Source organism: Pelophylax lessonae (assembly GCF_965119305.1).
Source record: "Pelophylax lessonae genome assembly, chromosome: 3".
NCBI classification, from domain to species: Eukaryota; Metazoa; Chordata; class Amphibia; order Anura; family Ranidae; genus Pelophylax; species Pelophylax lessonae.
The window spans coordinates 278,385,077-278,404,735 of NC_138770.1; the positions used below are offsets into that span (position 1 = coordinate 278,385,077).

At 43.7% G+C, this 19,659-nt stretch overlaps 1 protein-coding gene across 1 annotated transcript in view; it reads left to right on the forward strand.

Annotated features, from left to right (window-relative positions):
* LOC309549044 (actin-like protein 6A) overlaps nt 1-19,659 on the forward strand; it is a 61,135-nt gene that overhangs the window by 26,169 nt on the left and 15,307 nt on the right. The window contains exons 6-10 of the mRNA XM_082249005.1: nt 7,314-7,408; nt 13,288-13,394; nt 15,558-15,647; nt 15,735-15,796; nt 16,005-16,119. Of these exons, the coding sequence (XP_082105131.1) occupies nt 7,314-7,408; nt 13,288-13,394; nt 15,558-15,647; nt 15,735-15,796; nt 16,005-16,119 (469 nt within the window). The remainder of the gene's footprint in view (nt 1-7,313; nt 7,409-13,287; nt 13,395-15,557; nt 15,648-15,734; nt 15,797-16,004; nt 16,120-19,659) is intronic.

A 19,659-nucleotide genomic window follows, 5' to 3' on the forward strand; every position in this document is an offset into this window, starting at 1 on the left:
GTAGACTTCTACTCACGTAGGCGACAGGTCGCAGATGACCCTCATGCTCCTGGTAGAGTACCCCCCCAGCCCATCTCGGCTGGCATCGACATGCAGTTCATATGGTTTCATGGGGTCCGCATAAGCCAACACAGGGGCAGTGGTCAGAGTCCTTTTCAGCTGAACAAAAGCCCCCTCACATTCCGGGGTCCACTGGTCCTGGATGGATTCCTTAGCTTTCCAGGGTCCCATGGTGGACTTCGCCGGCTTTACCAACTCAGGGACATCATCTTCTTCGTTCTTTAGGAACTCATTTAGGGGTCGAGCAATCTGGGGGAACCCCTCCACAAACCTCCTGTAATAGGAGCAAAAGCCCAAGAACGACCGGAGTTCGGTCACATTTGTGGGTCTCGGCCAGGAGGCGACAGCATCCAGCTTAGCCGGGTCGGTGGCTACCCCTTCTGCGGACACGATATGGCCCAGGTAATGGACCGAGGACTGATAGAATTGGCACTTCTCAGGAGAAAGTTTCAGACCTTCTTCATGTAGCCTCTTCAGGACCTTTTCCAACCTCTCCTCGTGTTCTTCCAAAGTTCTGCCAAACACGATAACATCATCCAAGTATACCAGTACCTCTATCAAATTCATATCTCCAACGGTCCTTTCCATCAGCCTTTGGAAGGTAGCAGGGGCCCCGGACAACCCCTGAGGCATGCGATTGAACTCAAAGAACCCCACGGGGGTTATGAAGGCTGTCTTCTCCCGGTCTTCAGGGTGCATGGGGATCTGATAATACCCACTCTTTAAGTCCATCACACTGAACCACTTCGCCCCTGACAGACTCTGTAGGGCATCTTCGATTCGAGGAGTGGTATACTGGTCTGGGATGGTTCTTCTGTTCAGCGTTCGGTAGTCGATACAAAGCCTCAGAGATCCGTTTTTCTTCCGGACTACCACTATCGGAGAAGCATACGGGCTCCTGGATTCTCTGATAATCCCAGTCTTCTTGAGCTCTGCCAGCTGTTTACGTAGATCTTCTAAGTCACCTAAGGGGACTCGCCGGACTCTTTCCCTGGAAGGCTTGTCCTCACTCAGGCGGATCTTATGAGTGGCACTCCTGGCACATCCCACGTCAAACTCGTCCTTAGAGAATATTTCCCTCCATCGAGCAAGTTGTGCCTTGGCCCTCTTCACCCATTCCGGTGGGAGGGCAGCGTTCCCAGAGCAGAGTTCCTCTATGACAGCTTCGCCCATTTCCTCCTCTTTGAGATCAATGGGGGCAACTGGGGTAGCCGGGTTAATTTGGCCCAGCAGCACTCTGGCCGGTACCTTCACCGGTGTAGTAGAGGTGTTTCTGACACTCACTAAAACCCTTCCATGGATTTTCTGTAACACCTTCAAAGGGATCACTTCAGGGATAACTTCTATCCCTCTCTTCCTTTCCTCAGGACCTGATTCAAAGATGATGAAAGGGCCCGGCTGTTGCCATGTGAGTTTAACAGAAGCCTTAAGACAGGCCACCTCTCCTGGCTGCAAGACCTTTTCCGCTCTGTCCAACTTCCAGAGTCGTCCAACTCCTTCTGCAGGGGTCTCTTGCTCCAACACTAATCGTCGATAGGCCTGCCGTAGCATGGGGTGGATCCTGGGTGCTGGGGCATCTTGCCCCTGGACCAGTTGTGTCAGAAGGCGCCTTACCAGGTCAGTGTTTGTTCCTACGATAAGAGAGCTTTTGTTGGCCCCTGGTGGACGAGGACAGACCACCGCTAGGGTGTCGAAGGTTTCCGCTTCACCAGCCACTGATGGGTCAAAGGTCAACTTGATTGGCAGATACCCGTCATATGGAAAACTTTTAAGTCCCGATACCCCATATCTCCAGATCTTCCAACTTCTGCAGAGGTAGATGGGTGAGGTGTTTATCATAGAAATCTCTATACAGAAGAGTCACTTGGGCCCCTGTATCAAGGAGGGCTCTTGTGTAAATTCCTTCTATCTGAACTGAGACCACAGGGGAGGGTCCAACCAAGTCAGACGGGAATTCTCTTGAAGTGGCCTTATGGCCTGAATCAGTTCTCTGTACCCAGGCCCTCTTTTTTTTTTTCTTCCTTGGTGTGGGCCCCTGCTGAACCCGGTGTGCATTGATCTTCCTTTCCTCAGTAACCCGGAGTCTAGAATTAGGGGTGTTGTATCTAGACCTGACCCCCTGACTCGGTTTCCCTGAACCAGTGAGCCTCCTGGAGTCCCTTACGACTGGCGGACACCCGGTTGACTCCTTCACCGGGGCCCTCTGAAGTTTCCCGCTGGCTTGGGAGGTTTCATAACAACCTTTCCTGGGCTGGGATATACCCCTCTAACATGCCCAACTCCCCCGCAGTTGAAACAAGTTAACAATCTTGTAGGTCTTGGTTCTGGGTCTGCGCTAAGGCTAGCAGGTTCATCTGGCTTCTCCGATATACTCCCCTTCGGTAGAGTGGATACTTGACCAGTCAGAATGGACACCATTTCTATCAACTGAGACACTTGGGTCTTTAGGAGTTCAACTTGCGAGTCACCTTCTTCTACCCTTATCACTCTAACTCGGGCAGTTGAGTCGAACTGCCGACTTTTCTATTTGTTGTCTAACATGACCTCTTCCTCTCTGACCATTCGAATCAGGTCAGGGTATTCTAGAATGCCACCATCTTGGCGAGTTCGTAACAGTATGGCAATGGGATCTAACGGTTGAGCCCCTTTCAGGACCTGCCGTGCACGAGTCTCGTCGACTTTCCGAGGGTCTATCCCTTTCTTTAACAGGATCTGGTGGATAATCCTGTCCAGGCGTTTAATGAATTCGGACAGCTTTTCTTCCTCTTCTTGATAGCAGTGGTCCAACTGGTAGAGAAGTTCAGCCGCGTTCTCCGTCCGACCAAACACATCTTGTAGAATGTCTAGATAATCCTGTGCGGTACAGTTCTTTTTACTTAGCTTGAGATTATGTACAGCCTCTAATGCAGGTCCCCTTAAACTCTCTGTGATTCTCTGTTTCTTGTGCTGTTCTGGTACCTCCCATTCTTCTAAAGCCTGAGTGGCGGTATCTAACCACTCCTCAAACCCATCTTCTGTTGAAGGCACAGGCTGTTTCCCCGAGAATGTCCTAAGCTTCCTATATCCAGTCATCAGATAATTCGGGGAGTCCTTACTACATTTTGCTACAATCTCCCAGAGAACAGCACACAGCTCCGAGCTAAAGGTAGACAAAGGTGACGTCTCTGGAGGCTCTTCTTGAACACCTTTTCCTATGCTTGATCCCCCAGGAGTGGTAGATGAGGGACCTGCATTAGGAACTCCTGGGTGTATTAAGAAAAGTTCTGTTTGGTCGGTAGTTTTTACACTGGCTCCCTTAAAGTAATCAGGGACCCCTTTCCTCCACTCACACAATGCATACGTGTGTGGAACGGTGGTGTCGGTCTTTATGTCAATCACCCAGAATTTCCTGTCTGTGGATAGTGCCCTTAAAACTGGGCGGAGCTTTTCCTCAGTCCAGGCCTCTCCCTTAATTTCAACCACCAGGCCATTTTCCACTGTGACATTCTCTTCCTTGCACCACTCAGCTGCAGTGGTAGGATCCAGCTCTGCATTGGGGGGAATTCTGTGGCTGAGAGGGTTGTGTTGCAGGACTGTAGAAATCCCGGACGAGCGCCCACGTGTAGCACCACCCCCGTAGGAGTTGCTGATTATGTTATTGGGTCTACACCCTGCCTAACAACCCACTGAATTTTGCTCGAACCCTCCACAAGCACAACTGACCCAGAATAAGACTGGACTATCAACTGGCTACACAGATTGGAATGCAACACTTCAATATGCAACAGTGACTTATTACCTTCCTTGAATGGTAGTCCTTCTGGGTGACACAATGGAACAACACACAGGGTTGTGATTAATCAAGCTTAATTTATTATGTATCAGAATGAACAAATGAGATAAAATGAAATATGGTTCATTAAAAGATTACTTAAATCAGCTTACAAAGATAAAAGAATACCCCACACTCTTCCCTCAGTAAAGCTAGACACAGTACCAGACAGGTAGGCCTATCTGAGTCCCTCCCCCAGAGTTCTCTTCTTTCTTCTTGGATCTTCGCTAGCAAGGTTATTGAATAGAGCTCATTTGTAATCCAAATTAGGAATGAAGATCAAGAGAGAGAAAAACAGCAAGCTGTTGGTTGCCACTGCAGAGTGTCTGTGTGGCTGAGCAATAACTTCTGTGAGAGAGGTAGGCTACTTTACAGATTCTGTTGTTTGTCTACGAATATCCTGAGATGGTATACCGTTCTACCCCGGGGTTTATCACCTCCTGTTACACTACCGCTATCTGTAGATAAAGCTACTTCTTTGGCAGATAAAGTCAGTTGTTGGGCAGGTGCCCTCTCACCAACAGGAGTTCCTCCTTCGCGCGCTCCACTGCGGTCTCAGTCTTTTGGCTCTATGTCAGCCACGCAAGGTCTTTCTGGCGGATGACTCCGGTCTCTGCGAACAGCGGTATGAGCTCCGGGAATGTGTCTCGTGCTTGACTTAGGACGGTTCAACGTCGTCACTCCAGGCTTAGAGGCTTTGGCCTAATATCCAGCATCAGTCCTCAGCTCTAGCTTCTTGGTTCCTCGGAGTCCAGCGCAGAAAGAGGCCGAGCCTGGCCCCTCCCTTCCTTTAAATAACTTCCCCCATAAAGCTGTGCGGTGCAGCCGTGCACCCTGGATCTTGCAATGCACCATGGGAGATGTAGTCTCTTCATCTTGCCAAAAGGAAGTCACAGCCCGGGAAATTCCATGCAGCTACCACTAGAGGGAGCCTAGTTCCTTCTCACATATCAACAGTATCTTTAGGCATATTTAACCCGCTACACAACTATTTACACAAATGTATTCTTGTTCTTTAGTTTTTAAAATGAAAGTAAACCTTTGCTAAGAATTTTTTTTTGGCTACCATTGCTGATCACCACAGGCTTCACGTCCAGAGAAAATGACACCCAAATAAACTATAATCTTTATTTTAGGTCTGGTACATGGTTTACGTTTGTATTATTATTATTATTATACAGGATTTATATAGCACCAACAGTACCTGATGAAACCCTAATAGTACCAAGCTTGTGTCATTTGAGCATCCAGTCTCTTCTATGATTGCATTGTAAATGGCATTATTAGTGGCCCTAGCTGTCTGAACATCCAACAGTGGTGCCTAGTTAAATATTTTTCTGGAGATATTTGCCTGGTTGTCACAAGGATCCAATTACCTCTGCACCTCTGTACCTGCTTCTTCCTGCTGCTCAGCAATCCAGTCGTGTTCAGTGACTTATCAGCTACTCTTCTCAACTGCCAACAGAAGACCAGCGCAGGCACTCTTACCTCACTGCGCTCTCGCATCCACCTGAACCCAGGGCTCCTACACCTGAAAGGTTCTCGGGGGATCAAAGCAAATTCAGGGCATTTCGCAATGCATGACACTTATACTTCGCCTTGCAACCCTGGACTTTCTTTCTGGAATCCACCAAAGTAGGATTCATTATTTCCTTATTTCAAGGGGAATCCCAAACCTGGGCCCACCGGCTGCTCAAGGAAAATAGTGCTCAGATTCATGCTATGTCATCTTTCTTTGACGCAATGGCCCAGCTGTACGATGACCCCCAACGAACTGTCATGGCAGAGGCTGCTCTCCATGCGCTCCAGAAAGGCCGCAGAGCGGCTGAGGACTATGTCACGGACTTCAAATGCTGGAGCACGGATACATAATGGAATGACGCAGCTCTGCGACACCAGTTCCGCCTTGGATTGTTGGAAGATGGGTTAGCCCGGGTCGGAGTACCTAATACCTTGGAGAGCCTTATCACCCTGGCTATACAGATTGACCGTCAGCTCCGCAAGCGTCGGTCAGAAAGATCTTCCCAGCAGTTTCGTCCTACATGGATGATGCCTAGAGCTCCAGTTCCTGCTCATCCTACGTTTACCACTTCAGCTCCAGCCAGTTCAAGTTCTATTAACCCTGCATCAGATGTCCCTGAACCCATGCAACTCAGGTTAATATGTCCTGCACTGTCGCCTGAAGAGCGACAATGCTGCAGACTAGGCAACCTATGTCTTTACTGCGGAGAAGCTGGCCACTATGTGCGGACCTGTTCTATTAAGACGCGTAAGTGTCCACCTGTCTTCCCTGCTAACCTGTCAACTTTATCTGCTAATGCAACTCCCCTAGCTCTCCTACTCTCATTCCAGCTTCCGGAAGGAACTATCTCAGTTAACGCCATTATTGACTCTGGAGCATGCAGTTGTTTCATTGACTTAAACTTTGCCACTCAGCAGCGAATTCTTCTGCGACCCAAGACTCAAGGACTTTCTGTCTACCTGGCAGATGGCTCATGTATCAGATCAGGACGAGTTACTCAGGAAACGCCTCCATTACCCGTGTTTACTCCTACTAAACATAAGGAGTTATTGAGCCTGGATGCCATCTCTTCTCCATTATTTACCATCATCTTGGGCCTACCTTGGCTTCAAGCCCATAATCCTCAGATTGATTGGAGTTGCGGAGAGGTCAGTTTCCAATCACGCTACTGTCAAAAACACTGCTTTTCTGAATTCCCTGATGCCTCATTAACTATGTTATGCACGGACCCTGATCCTGAAATACAACAGGCCTATCATGGGTTTGTCGATGTTTTCAGCAAAAAGGGGGCTGACACTCTCCCTCCTCCGATTGAACTATTTTGTGGGGCCGAGATACCCTTCGGGCGAATATTTCCACTCTCTGAACATGAGCAAGAGGCCTTAAAGTAATATGTTGATGAAAATCTAAAGAAGGGATTCAACCGCCCATTTACTTCTCCTGCAGGGGTGGGAAAATTCTTTGTTACTAAGAAAGACCAGTCTCTGCGACCATGTGTGGATTACCGGGAATTAAATAAAATCACAGTAAAAAAACACTATCCCCTTCCCCTCATGCCTGAATTATTCCAGAGATTAAGGACCGTGACCATTTTTACCAAGTTGGACTTGCGAGGGGCCTATAACTTGGTCCGTATGAAGGAGATGAGTGGAAGACAGCCTTTCGTACCAGATTTGGCCACTTCGAATATCTGGTCATGCCCTTTCGTCTGTGCAATGCCCCTGCCACCTTCCAGCACCTTATAAATTATGTGTTCAGAGACTTTCTCATTCATTTTCCTTGGGTTTAAATATGAATGGATACATTTAGGTAATAAAGACACCTATGGTTTTTATTCTATAAATTACATTTTAAGTAGTTGAAATGCAAAGAATGGATATCACTGTCACAGTACAAGAATTCCTTTACTTCTAAAATTAGATTCGCTAGTGGAAGGAATACTGGATTGATTTTGGATAGTGGATCTAAATATACAACCGCCATTCCAGTGCATGATGGAAATATAATTCATAAAGGTAAGCATTAGCTATTTATTATTATTACTAATTTTTTTCAAGATCCTTTTTTTCTTATGACCAATACTTTTAATTAAAATGGCATTTGTGTGTTTTAACATTCTGTAAAAAGACTTGATTAATATTGGTAATTGTTAATGATCTAACAGATCTAATCTGTCCTCATACAATCGTTTTTGATTTGTAAACATTGTGTTGATTTATTTCAATTTCTTTTTTTGTCTGTGTAGGAGACTTAATTATTGTACTGTTTAGTTGTTTTTGTTAAAGAAAACCATTAAAGTAGAACTAACGGCAAAACAATTTTTCATTTTGGATAGAACAAGGGAGGATTATAACCCGTCAGATTTTTTCACCATCTGTGTGTCATTGTGGAGATTTCCCTTCACTTCCTGCCTCATAGGCAAAACAGGAAATTAGAAAAAATCCCTTAAATTAAGAGAATTCCTTTGGGGACCCCCCAGGTCACCAGAACTAGTACCCCCACTGGAAGATTTCCCTTCTATTACTTTCCTGGGGACAACCCAAAATCTGGGATTTCACTTTCAATAATAATGGTAAACAGGACACATAGAACGGGGACACAGACAGCAATATAAACTTACAAGCATTCTAATCCATTTTTTTAAAAAAAAGATTTGCCTTTGGTTATATTTTAAGTTGAAGGAGAAGACAAGGTGTTTGTGTGACAGCATCAAAAGAATTGAAAGAACAATTCTAATTGAATTAAAGTGATTGTAACCCCCCTCTAATGTTTGTAACTATAGGTAAGCCTATAATAAGGCTTACCTATAGGTACTGTAAATATCTCCTAAACTTGCACCGTTTAGGAGATATTTACTGTATACTGCGCCAATGACGTCACCTGCGCATGCGCTCTGAAGGAACGGCCGTCCGTGCCGTTTCTTTAGAGCCCTGTGCCGTTATTGGCGGCTCCCGCATGCATGCACGGGAGTGATGTCACATGGCTCTGGCCAGTAGCACAGCTGGAGTCCACGGACCTGGAAGGAAGAAGGGTGAAGATGAATAAGGCCTCCAGCGGGGACAACGAGGGCTTTGTTTGGCGGTAAGACCGCATTCACACTGAAGCGATATGACTCCTGCGCGACTTCGGGGGCGACCTGTGAAGTCCCGTGCACCGCGACTTTGGCGCGACTTGCACGCACTTCACATAATGGAAGTCAATGCAAGTCGTCTCCAGGTCACCCCGAAGTAGTACAGGACCCTTTTTCTAAGTCGGAGCGACTTGTGTCGCTCCTATTAGAACGGGTCCTGTACCAGTGATTGGACCGCGAGGGACCGGGACTTGTCAGGCTGACAAGTCGCCTGACAAGTCGCGGCAGTGTGAATGGTGCCTTAGTGTCACATAATGCGATGCATACTAGCACATTATGTATTTACTTTCCAGGTAAATAAAAAAAAAACAACAACAGACTTTACTTCCTCTCTAATGTTATGTGTGTGTGGTCAACATTGGAAACAATAAAAAATGTTGAATTCTAAAGATGAATTCAACAGCTAACACACAATTGAAACAAATGTATCTGAATGCTCTAACCCCTCAATGTACTTCCTACCTGTGACTGAACAGTGAATGAGAAGTAGCACACTAAATAAGTCATCCCCTTGTGCTCCCCCCTAATAACCATGTGACTGGTAGCAATAAAGCTTTGATTGGCTCCTAGTACTGCCCCTCCCTCTCCCAATCTGAATGCTTCTGTACAGGGAGTTTTGGGTCCTTTTACATCTGTGCCCTTGAAGTAACATGTTTATGATACTTGTTACTGCATGCACTGCAAAAAAAAAATAAACTGGTGTGAATTGGCTATACAGGAGGCTAATACTGTATATAGACCAGTTTAGGTACTCATGCTAGTTCAGATTAAAAATGAATATAAATGTAAATTCACTTTTAATGAACTTACACTTTGTGTGCTTTGATCCCCTCACTGTTCAACCCTGGAAAATCACACACTTAATTGTCCACACTCAACCAAGTCTTGATATTGGACCTTATTGTCCTTTTTTTAAACCTTCAGGATTGAGCTTTGCTCCTCTAGGGCATTATTCTCTATTTAACCATAAACAGTAGAGAAAATAAACTATGTGTTAAAAATCCAAAATATGATATTAATGTCCCTGAATAATCCATAGTTTGACTTGGGTATCCACTATGTGATGAAAGGATCATCCAGTGGTAAATGTAGTACATGTATGCACAAACAAGTGAATATACAGCCTGTCAGGGCTGTGCAGAGACATTTGGGGGGGGCTGGTGCTCAAAGTATAAAAGGGGCACATGATGTATTGTGACGTATTTATTCTTGATACACGTATCGATACGTAAGATTCTGTATTGATAGGGCAGAAAAATGCTGAAAAAATGCTGAAAAAACAGAAAAGATACGGATGATTCTTTATTGATAGGGCAGAAAAATGCTGACAAAATGCTGAAAAAACAGAAAAGACTATTTTAAGTTTAAAAGTTAAAAATTATTTTGTGTCCTAAGTTGTGCCAACCTGAAGACTTTTTCTTCTCTGTTATACAGAATAATGATGAACAGCTGTTATAGTAAAATTCAGTGTGGGACAAAATCAACTTGGCCCATGTTTCATACAGAAGAGTATAGTCTTATTTAATGCCATGTCATAATTAGATTGTGCACTTGGGCATTCATTCACAAAAGGGCTTTTAATTACAAAAAAAAGGGAGGAAATTTTGCCTTGACATACATTCCAACCTGCAAAAACTAATTTCAGGGAGGTGGCACTCCGGGATGTCTGCCTTGACAAAATGGCACTTTGGGCATCAAGGGGCAGGTGCTCATGCACCCTCCACCCCCCCCCCCCCTTCTGCAAGAGATGCAGGCATGATATATGAGATGCAGACATGGTACAAGAGATGGTCAGAGATTGCAGACACGATACAGGAGATGGTCAGAGATTGCAGACACGATGCAGGAGATGGTCAGAGATTGCAGACTTGATACAGGAGATGGAGAGAGACTGCAGACATGATACAAGAGATAATCAGAGATTGCAGACATGATACAAGCGATGGTCAGAGACTGCAGACACATTACAGGAGATGGTCAGAGTCTGCAGACACATTACAGGAAATGGTCAGAGACTGCAGACACATTACACGAGATGGCCAGAGTCTGCAGACACATTACAGGAGATGGTCATGGATTGCAGACACATTACAGGAGATAGTCAGAGATTGCAGACATGATACAGGAGATGGTCAGAGATTGCAGACATGATACAGGAGATGGTCAGAGATTGCAGACATGATACAGGAGATGGTAAGGGATTGCAGACATAATACAGGAGATGCAGACATGGTACAAGAGATGGTCAGAGATTGCAGTCATGATACAGGAGATGGTCAGAGACTGCAGACACATTGCAGAAGATGGTCAGAGACTGCAGACACATTGCAGGAGATGGTCAGAGATTGCAGACACATTACAGGAGATGGTCAGAGATTGCAGACACATTACAGGAGATGGTCAGAGATTGCAGACAAGATACAGGAAATGGTCAGAGACTGCAGACATTGCAGACATAAAACAAGAGATGGTCAGAGACTGCAGACATGATATAGGAGATGGTTAGAGACTGCAGATATGATACAGGAGATGGTCAGAGACTGCAGATACGATACAGGAGATGGTCAGGGACTGCGCAGCACACACAGATCTCTGGCTAAATAGCTAAATAGAAGCTGAAATGGTTAACAGCCATGTGTCCCTGGTCTCATAGAATGTTGCTAAAGTGTCTTCAAGAGATCTTATCAGTGTATTCAGGCAATGTGCAAGTCAGGTTAGGCAGATAAAAAAAAAAAGGAAGGAGCCAGACAAGAGGGGCTGATCGGTAACCTGCACACTGCCTAAACACATAGATATCTGGAAGACACTGCAGCCAACCAGCATTACATGTGACAGTGCTCCCGGAAATTCTGTTTCCATTCAGCTAGAGTTGTGTGTGCTGAAGGATTTGTATTGCTGTAGTTGTGATCATACCTTCTTGTATCTCCCTCCAGGCGCTCCCATTCAGCCCTGCTCCAGCACCTGTTTACAGTCAAATATGGCGGGCTGGAGAGGGGCAGGGGGAGGAGGGTTATACTGCCGGCTGACTGGCTGTGGATGGAAGGGAGGAGGGGCTGCGTATATTGGCCCCGCCCATCCCTGACATCATATCTTCGATTTGACTGCCCTGCTCCACTCACTCTCACTGTCAATGCAGCCGTATTTCCCCAGCTTTCCCACCAATCCCTGCCTGTACTGGATGGATGGTCACACTGCTGCAGGTCCTGCTAGGCTGTCAGCAATAGGTATGGGCACCGCTCCTGAATCCGGGGACAGAACCTGGGACAGATTTAGTCCGGGGACAGTGTCCTCAGTCCAGGGGACTGTCCCCGGAAACCGGGGAGGTCTGGTCACCCTACTTTAACTGCTCCTATGGAGTGAGGGATTCTCTCAGACTTTCTTGCCAATTGGAAAGAAGGATTCTGAAAGTTCTTTGAACTATATATATAAGCTCACCACCAGGAGCCCAAAAGGTAATTGAAGCAATGGGAGTAAAGTACTTGCTTCAAATACTTTTTGGGCTCCCGGCAGGAAGCTTTTTTTATATAGTTCAAAGAACTTTCTGGATAGAGCACTGCATACCATTGTTAATCATTTTCAATTTAGGGAGTTGTATGTTCACTCTTTTTTGTGCCAGCTGCTATAGTTCACATAGCGCTCACTTTCTATTATTTTTTGTATATTAATCTTTATTTGTTACAATGAACAGTTTGTGTTCTTGTCTTCAGTCTCAAAGTGTTTTTTGCAACACATTGAAATATCTTGATTTCAGAGTAGTGTTAATGTTAATCCCATTTTAAAAAATTATTTTAAAAAGACAAACATGAATGACGAAACTGCCAACCACCTGCTCTGAAAATTGTAGTTGCCAGACTGCCATGTATCCAGTGCTGGATTAGACCTTGGGGGCCTGGGGCACTTCAAGTTCGGGAGCCCTTCTACTCTATACCGATTTTGTCCAACACTCTGTTATGTCATTCTGGCTGATTACAATCAAGGGCCAACCTTGTCCCAAATGTAACCAATCTGGAAAAACTTGCTAGCAAAGTCTTACCCTAATCGGGACCACGAGTGTCGTATTCGCCCCTTGACCCATTTGGAGTCAAGCAGGGAGTGAGCTTCTCTCATGTTTCTCACTGTGATAAATTGATGCTGGTCATTAACTTCACTCCCACACGATGGGGTCAGGGCTGTCGCCTGACACTTTCCAACATTTTCAAAATTTTCTCCATGTCCCACCTACTTGTTTCTCAATAACAAGGCAATAAATTCTGCGACACAGTCATGTCAAAACAAACAATGAGAAGTTAAAATGTAAAACATCTGCCAGAAGCCCTCATCCATTTCTTGGCCTCTGAAATCAGGCTTAACTGTTCAATATCCTGACACCCACACACTTTACTGTTTTTTTTAAATAATAAAACAAATTTTATAATTATAATTTTTTTTTATATAATGGAAGTCTGCGGCCTCCTCTGGCAGGGGGCCTGGGGACATTTCTCCCTTTTGCCCCCCTATAAATACGGCACTGCATGCATCAGTACTTTAGATCAGTGATCTGAAATATATACACAGATAAGGACTTTTAATTTATCTGGTGTACATACTCACTGGCCTTGGTGACCCAGAATGAATTGAAGCCAGAGGGTCAGGATAACAACCAGGTAACTTGCATTTTCAGAAGGAGGCCAGCAATGGCCCTCTTATTTTCCTCAGAACAGGTTTCCTTTAATAAAAACATTACTAGTTTTATAATGCTTTACTTTTTGTTATTGTTTTTGGCAGGTATTGTAAAATCTCCTTTGGCTGGAGACTTCCTTACTACACAGTGCAGAGAGTTATTTCAAGAGATGAATGTAGATCTGATTCCTCCATATATGATTGATTCAAAGGTAAGATAAACTGACAAAAGATAAAAGGCCATTATGTAGTAGAAAGGTTTAACATTTTTATAGACCTTAAATTTATTATTCAATATGGCATTATCCCTCACTGTATACAGTTTTTGTAAGCAAAAAGTTTTTACCTGGAGATACTGAAAGTAAAGCCCCGTACACACTTACTAATCGTCGGCCGAACGATCGGCCGTCTTTTGTCCAGGGCTGTCGTGTCTGCTGAAAACTGCAAAAGACTGCACACGAATTTTGTCGGCCAACAACAGCCGACTGCAGAAGTGATGTCACGTGATGGTTAACTTTCCTTGTCTTTTTTCTTTTCTGAGCATACCCAGTCTTGCTAATCTGCTGTCTGTCGGCCGAAATCTGTACTGACTGGCGAACAATCGGCCGTTCTGGTGACGGCCAACAAAAATTTTAATGCCTGCACACCCGATTCTGTTCGGCCGAAAATGCGCTGTCGGCTGTCGGAAGCATCATACTAACAAGCCTACAATCGGCCAAACGGTCATCGGCCAAATATTTACGGCCGACAATCGGTACGTATGTACGGGGCTTAACAGAGTTTCCTGTTGCAGGCTGACAACGCTAAGCCACTGAATGCCAGTTAGCATCAGCGTTGTCAGTTTGCTGTGCTAGCCTATCTGAAAGACCTGAATCTTGGGCTAATGGTCAATTAACAGCAGGTTATAAATGCAGTGGCTAATAGTGAGACAGTGGTGTAGAATTGTCAGCCTGCAATATAAAGTGCTGTTGCTGGTGTGGTCCAGAAAAGAAAGTTTGCATCTAAAAGTTTTGATTAAGACTGTATATAGTGAGGCATGATGGCAAATGTACAGAAAATTTGTTTTAGGGTTAACATATACTTTAGGGACATTAACCACTTAAGTCCTGGAAGATTTTACCCTCTTCCTGACCAGGCCCTATTTTGCGTTTCGTCACTGCGTGATTTTAATGGACAATTGCGCAGTTGTGCGATGCTGTACCCAAATTAAATTGATGTCCTTTTTTTCCCCACAAACAGCGCTTTCTTTTGGTGGTATTTAATCACCTGTGCGATTTTTACTTTTTGCGCTATAAACAAAAAGATAGCGACAATTTTGAAAAAATAACAATATTTTTCACATTTTTTTATATGAAATTCCCCCCAAAAAATGTAAAAATCAGAATTTTTTAAAATTTTAGGCCAATTTGTTTTCTGCTACATATGTTTGGTAAAAAAAATCGCAATAAGCGTATTTTGATTGGTTTGCGCAAAAGTTATTGCGTTTACTAACTAAGGGAAAGATTTTTGTCATTCTTATTTTTTTTTTTAACGAGTAATGGGGGCGATCTGCGATTTTTTTTGCGGGACTGCGACATTGCAGCGGACAGATCGGACCCTTGACTGACATTTTTGACACTTTTGGGGGTACCAGTGACATTACTCCAGTAATCAGTGCTATACATTTGTACTGTTACTGTAAAAATGACACTGGCAGGGAAGGGGTTAAATTTATTGGAGAGGCAGGGGTTAAATGTGTCCCTAGGGGCGTGCTTCTAACTGTAAAGGGGTGTGGCTTTTCATGTAACCACAGAGACATACAGTACGATCCTACATAGCAGGATTGTATGATCTCTGCAGTTACACAAGGGAGAATGACAGGCGGCTTTGTTTACATCAGCCGCTTGCCTTTCTCCCTCTGCAGTGGACGGTCGCGGGTGCCCGGCGGACATCCGAGCCGCCGGTCACCCGCGCGGGGAACACAGTGAACGAGCGGGGGCGGGAGCGCGCCCCCGGCGGCGCACGCTCGCCCACCTATTGGCTCGCGGGCGAGTGACGTACCCCTACGTAACTTTGCCCAGGAGGGGCTGACTGCCGCCGTAAATGTTCGTGCAGCGGTCGGAAAGTGGTTAAGATCACTGTATATAGCGAAGCATGATGGTAAATGTACAGAAAATTAGTTTTAGGGTTTACATATACTTTAGGGACATTTTTGTGTTGCCTATAATCACCAGTTACATTGGACTACATTGTGCTTTTCTAACATTCACTAAAAAACTGGATGTGATTGGTTGCTGTGCGTAACACATTCATTTTTCTTATACATCATAATTACTGTGTTATTTGATGGTGTGCGCCATGGTCTCATTATGTTTTTTTTTTTTTATAACTTGTAGGAAGCAGTACAGGAAGAAGCAGAAGCCAAATGGAATAGAAAAGAGAACCTGTCTCAAGTCACTGATTCTTGGCATAATAATATGTGCAATGTGAGCAAAATGAGATTGCAATGCAAAATTTATAGTTAAAAATCTTTTTTTTTTGGATTCAATATATCTACTTTTTTATTTTTATAGCAAGTGGTACATGATTTCAAGTCAAAGGTTCTTCAGGTTTCAAACACCGCATACCATGAGAAGTAAGCTTAATTTTTGTATCCCTATTTTGCACTGGCACTGGTATTCTATAGCCCTATATAATACTGTGTGTTTGTAAGCTTATTTCCAATTTCTTAACCTCTATACTGTGTCTATATTATGTATTTGTGTCTATGCTGTGTATATTCATGAAGATTACTGTACTGCCGATAATTTACTTAATATGACATGTTCTCTTGCTGTATCTAGTGTGGCTGCCAAGATACCCCCAGTCTCTTATGAGTTTCCTAATGGATATAACTGTAAATTTGGAGTGGATCGTTTAAGAATTCCTGAAGTGTTATTTAATCCTTCACTTGCTAAGGTAAGGGTTTTAAGATATTGAATTCCCCTACTAATGCATTATCAAATTGTTTCTATTTTTTTTTAGTTTGTAACACAACATTAGCTGTTTTTTTTCTTTCCTCAAGAGGAGTTGGTACATTTTTAGAACTAGATTAAAGTGTAACTACACTTCGTCTGTGCCCCACAAAGCAAAAATGCTATTTAAGTATTTTTTAATATTCAATGAAAACACACCTATCAATCACTTTGAAAAACATCACTTAGCATTTCTGGCCATGGCCATCTTGAATAAGATGATTCATGTAACATTTTCTTCCTGGAATCCAACTGCCCTTAGCTCAGGTGGGCAAGCAGGAGAGGGCGTGCCTAGCTGAGAAAGCCCCCCCTCCCCTCCTGAAGACTACTGGGTTCTATGACATCATTTGTCTCTGCATGGAAACCAAGAAATAACTGAGGAAATAATAAAAAAAAAGTTTAAAACAAGCAAATATGATACTTTATACTTTCCTATCTACACTGCCCGACTAAAAAAAGAAAGTCACGGCATGGAATTAACTAAGCAACTAGCTAAACTAAGCATGCAGTAACTACTTTGTATTTTATGTGCCCAAAGAATGAGGTCAGCTGTCTACCTGAATATACCGAATGACCAGGTTATTCCATCAATGGATTTTTTTCTTCCCTGATGGCACGGCATATTTCAAGATGACAATGCCAGGATTCATCGGGCTCAAATTGTGAGAGTGGTTCAGGGAGCATGAGACATAATTTTCACACATGGATTGGCCACCACAGAGTCCAGAACTTAACCCCATTGAGAATCTTTGGGATGTGCTGGAGAAGGTTTTGTGCAGTGGTCCGACTCTCACATCATCAATACAAGATCTTGGTGAAAAACGAATGCAACACTGGAGGGAAATAATTCTTGTGACATTGCAGAAGCTTATCCAAACAATGCCACAACAAATGCATGCCGTAATCAAAGCAAATGAAATATTAGAATGTGTGACCTTTTTTTTTTTTTTTGGCAACTTTTTTTTGGGCCGGCAGTGTATTTACTAATGTTAGCAGCATAAGGATTAAAAATAATCAAAGTAGATTGAGAAAGTGAAGTTTTGCATGAAATATTCATTGTTAGTTTGACTGTAAGTACATAGTATAATAATACAGTGTTATTAGGTGTCTCTTTTTAGGGCCTTATAGGAAAGCATAGTTAGAATCATACATCCCCCATACTTCCCCTATCACAGCTAAAGCATATTGCCAACATGGTTGCTGTGATCTCACCCTTTCATAATGAGGGGCTGACTTATCCAAAAGCCCCCTTATTGCACCTTCTAAGCTAGCTGACCTAAGTTCAAAGACCAGCCGGTACATTATAGGTACAAAAAAATTTGGTCTGACAAATTCCCGGCATCGTGAACCTTAAACTCATGGTGGCGATGAACCCAAACTTCATCCCTACTGCATAAAAGGATTCTAATCTAATGGTTTGAGGAAGAGCATTTAAGAAAATATTCTCTGGTCAATAAAACTGACTTTGCCAACATTAAAATTAGCCCTTTAACCCGTTTACTGCTGCCATAATGGCAGAGGTAGTATCAGGATATAAACAAACTCATATATGTTTACATCCTGATAATGCTGTGATGTGTTTAGTGCAGCCACAGTTTGTTTATATGTAGAACTGTTACATAGTTACATAGTAGGTGAAGTTGAATAAAGACAATAGTCCATCCAGTTCAACCTGTGTAGGTGTGTGTGGCTGTAATCATCTCACATAGCCCTGAATGTTCTGATCCTTGAGATGTACGTCTAAGAGTCTTTTGAAAGCCACCATACTACCCACAGAAACCACCTCTTGTGGTAGAGAATTCCACAATCTTGTAGCCCTAACAGTAAAGAACCCCCCACGTTGCCTGAGGTTAAAACGCTTCTCTAATCACATTGTATGCCCTCGAGTCCTCATGCAATCCCTTCGACTGAACAGCTTTTTTTCTAAGCTGAGATCCCCATTGAGATATTTAAAAATTGCTATCATGTCCCCCCTCAGGCGTCTCTTCTCCAGGGAGAATAAATCAAGCGATTGCAGACGCTCTTCATAATTAAGGTCCTCCAGTCCCCTAATTAGTTTAGTTGCCCTTCTCTGGACTCTCTCCAGCTCCAACACATCCCTCCTGAGGAATGGCGACCAGAACTGGACAGAATACTCCAGATGCGGTCAGACCAGAGTTTTATAAAGTGGTAGGATTATAGACTTATCTCTGGAATACATACCTTTCTTTATGCATGCTAATATTCTGCCGGGTTTGGCAGCTGCCGCTTGACATTGCATGCTATTGCCTAGTCTATCATCTACCAAGACTCCCAGATCTTTCTCCATTTTTGCTTCCCCCAAGGGTTCCCCTCCTAATGTGCATTGTGCTTTTATGTTTCCAGTCCCCAAGTGCAAAACCTTACACTTCTCCATGTTAAACCTCATTTGAAAAGTCGTTGCCCATTTCGTTATTTTGTCCAGGTCATTCTGTAGGATATCTGCTTCATGCTGTGCAGTTATTGCCCTGCGCAATTTTGTGTCATCTGCAAAAACTGATATCGAACTACTGATCGCGTCCTCAATGCTGTTTATGAATAAATTGAACAAGGTTGGTCCCAGGACTGAGCCTTGGGGCACCCCGCTTACCACCTCAGACCAGTCTTAGTATGCGCTGTTTTTTACCACCCTTTGGACACGCCCTTTTAGCCAGTTCCATATCCAAGAGCAAACCCTGCTGTCGATACCTGCAGACCTGATTTTATAAATTAAGCGCTTATGGGGAACTGTATCAAACGCCTTAGCGAAATATAAGTACACCACATCTACTGGTCTGCCCCTATCTAGCTCACAGCTCACCTCCTCGTAGAATGTTAGGAGATTGGTTTGACAAGAACGCCCATTTGTAAACCCGTGCTGGTTACTGCTGATGATGTTGTTGTCTTTAGCAAACTCTACGATATAGTCCCTTATCATCCCCTCCAGAAGTTTACATACTATTGATGTCAAACTGACAGGCCTATAATTTCCCGGTATATGCCTCTGCCCCTTTTTGAATATCGGAATCAAGTTTGCTTTCCTCCACTCCCCTGGTACATCTCCTGTCCTAATACTGTCAGCAAAGATCAGGAACAGTGGTCTAGATATAACCATACTAAGTTCCTTGAGTACTCTCGGATGTATGACATCCGGGCCTGGTGATTTGTTTGTGGCATCAGGCTCTGCAATAGAAGTGATTCAGACACTAAAGGAAGTGGTGACACTTATTGTGAGTCTATTATGAAAGCATTAAAGTTACATGAAAAAAAAAAGAAACATTTGTTTAAAAAACGAAAATATATTTAAAAATAATAAAGTGTCCCCTGCCCTCAGGTGCATGCACACACAAAAAAATATGCGAGCATATGGTGAACACTGGTACCTACATGAAGATTGCATAGAACATATTAGATATTGAAACACACTCTGGAATAAAATGAATCATTCTAAGGCCATTATTTATTGTTAACTCCAAACTGATGAGCT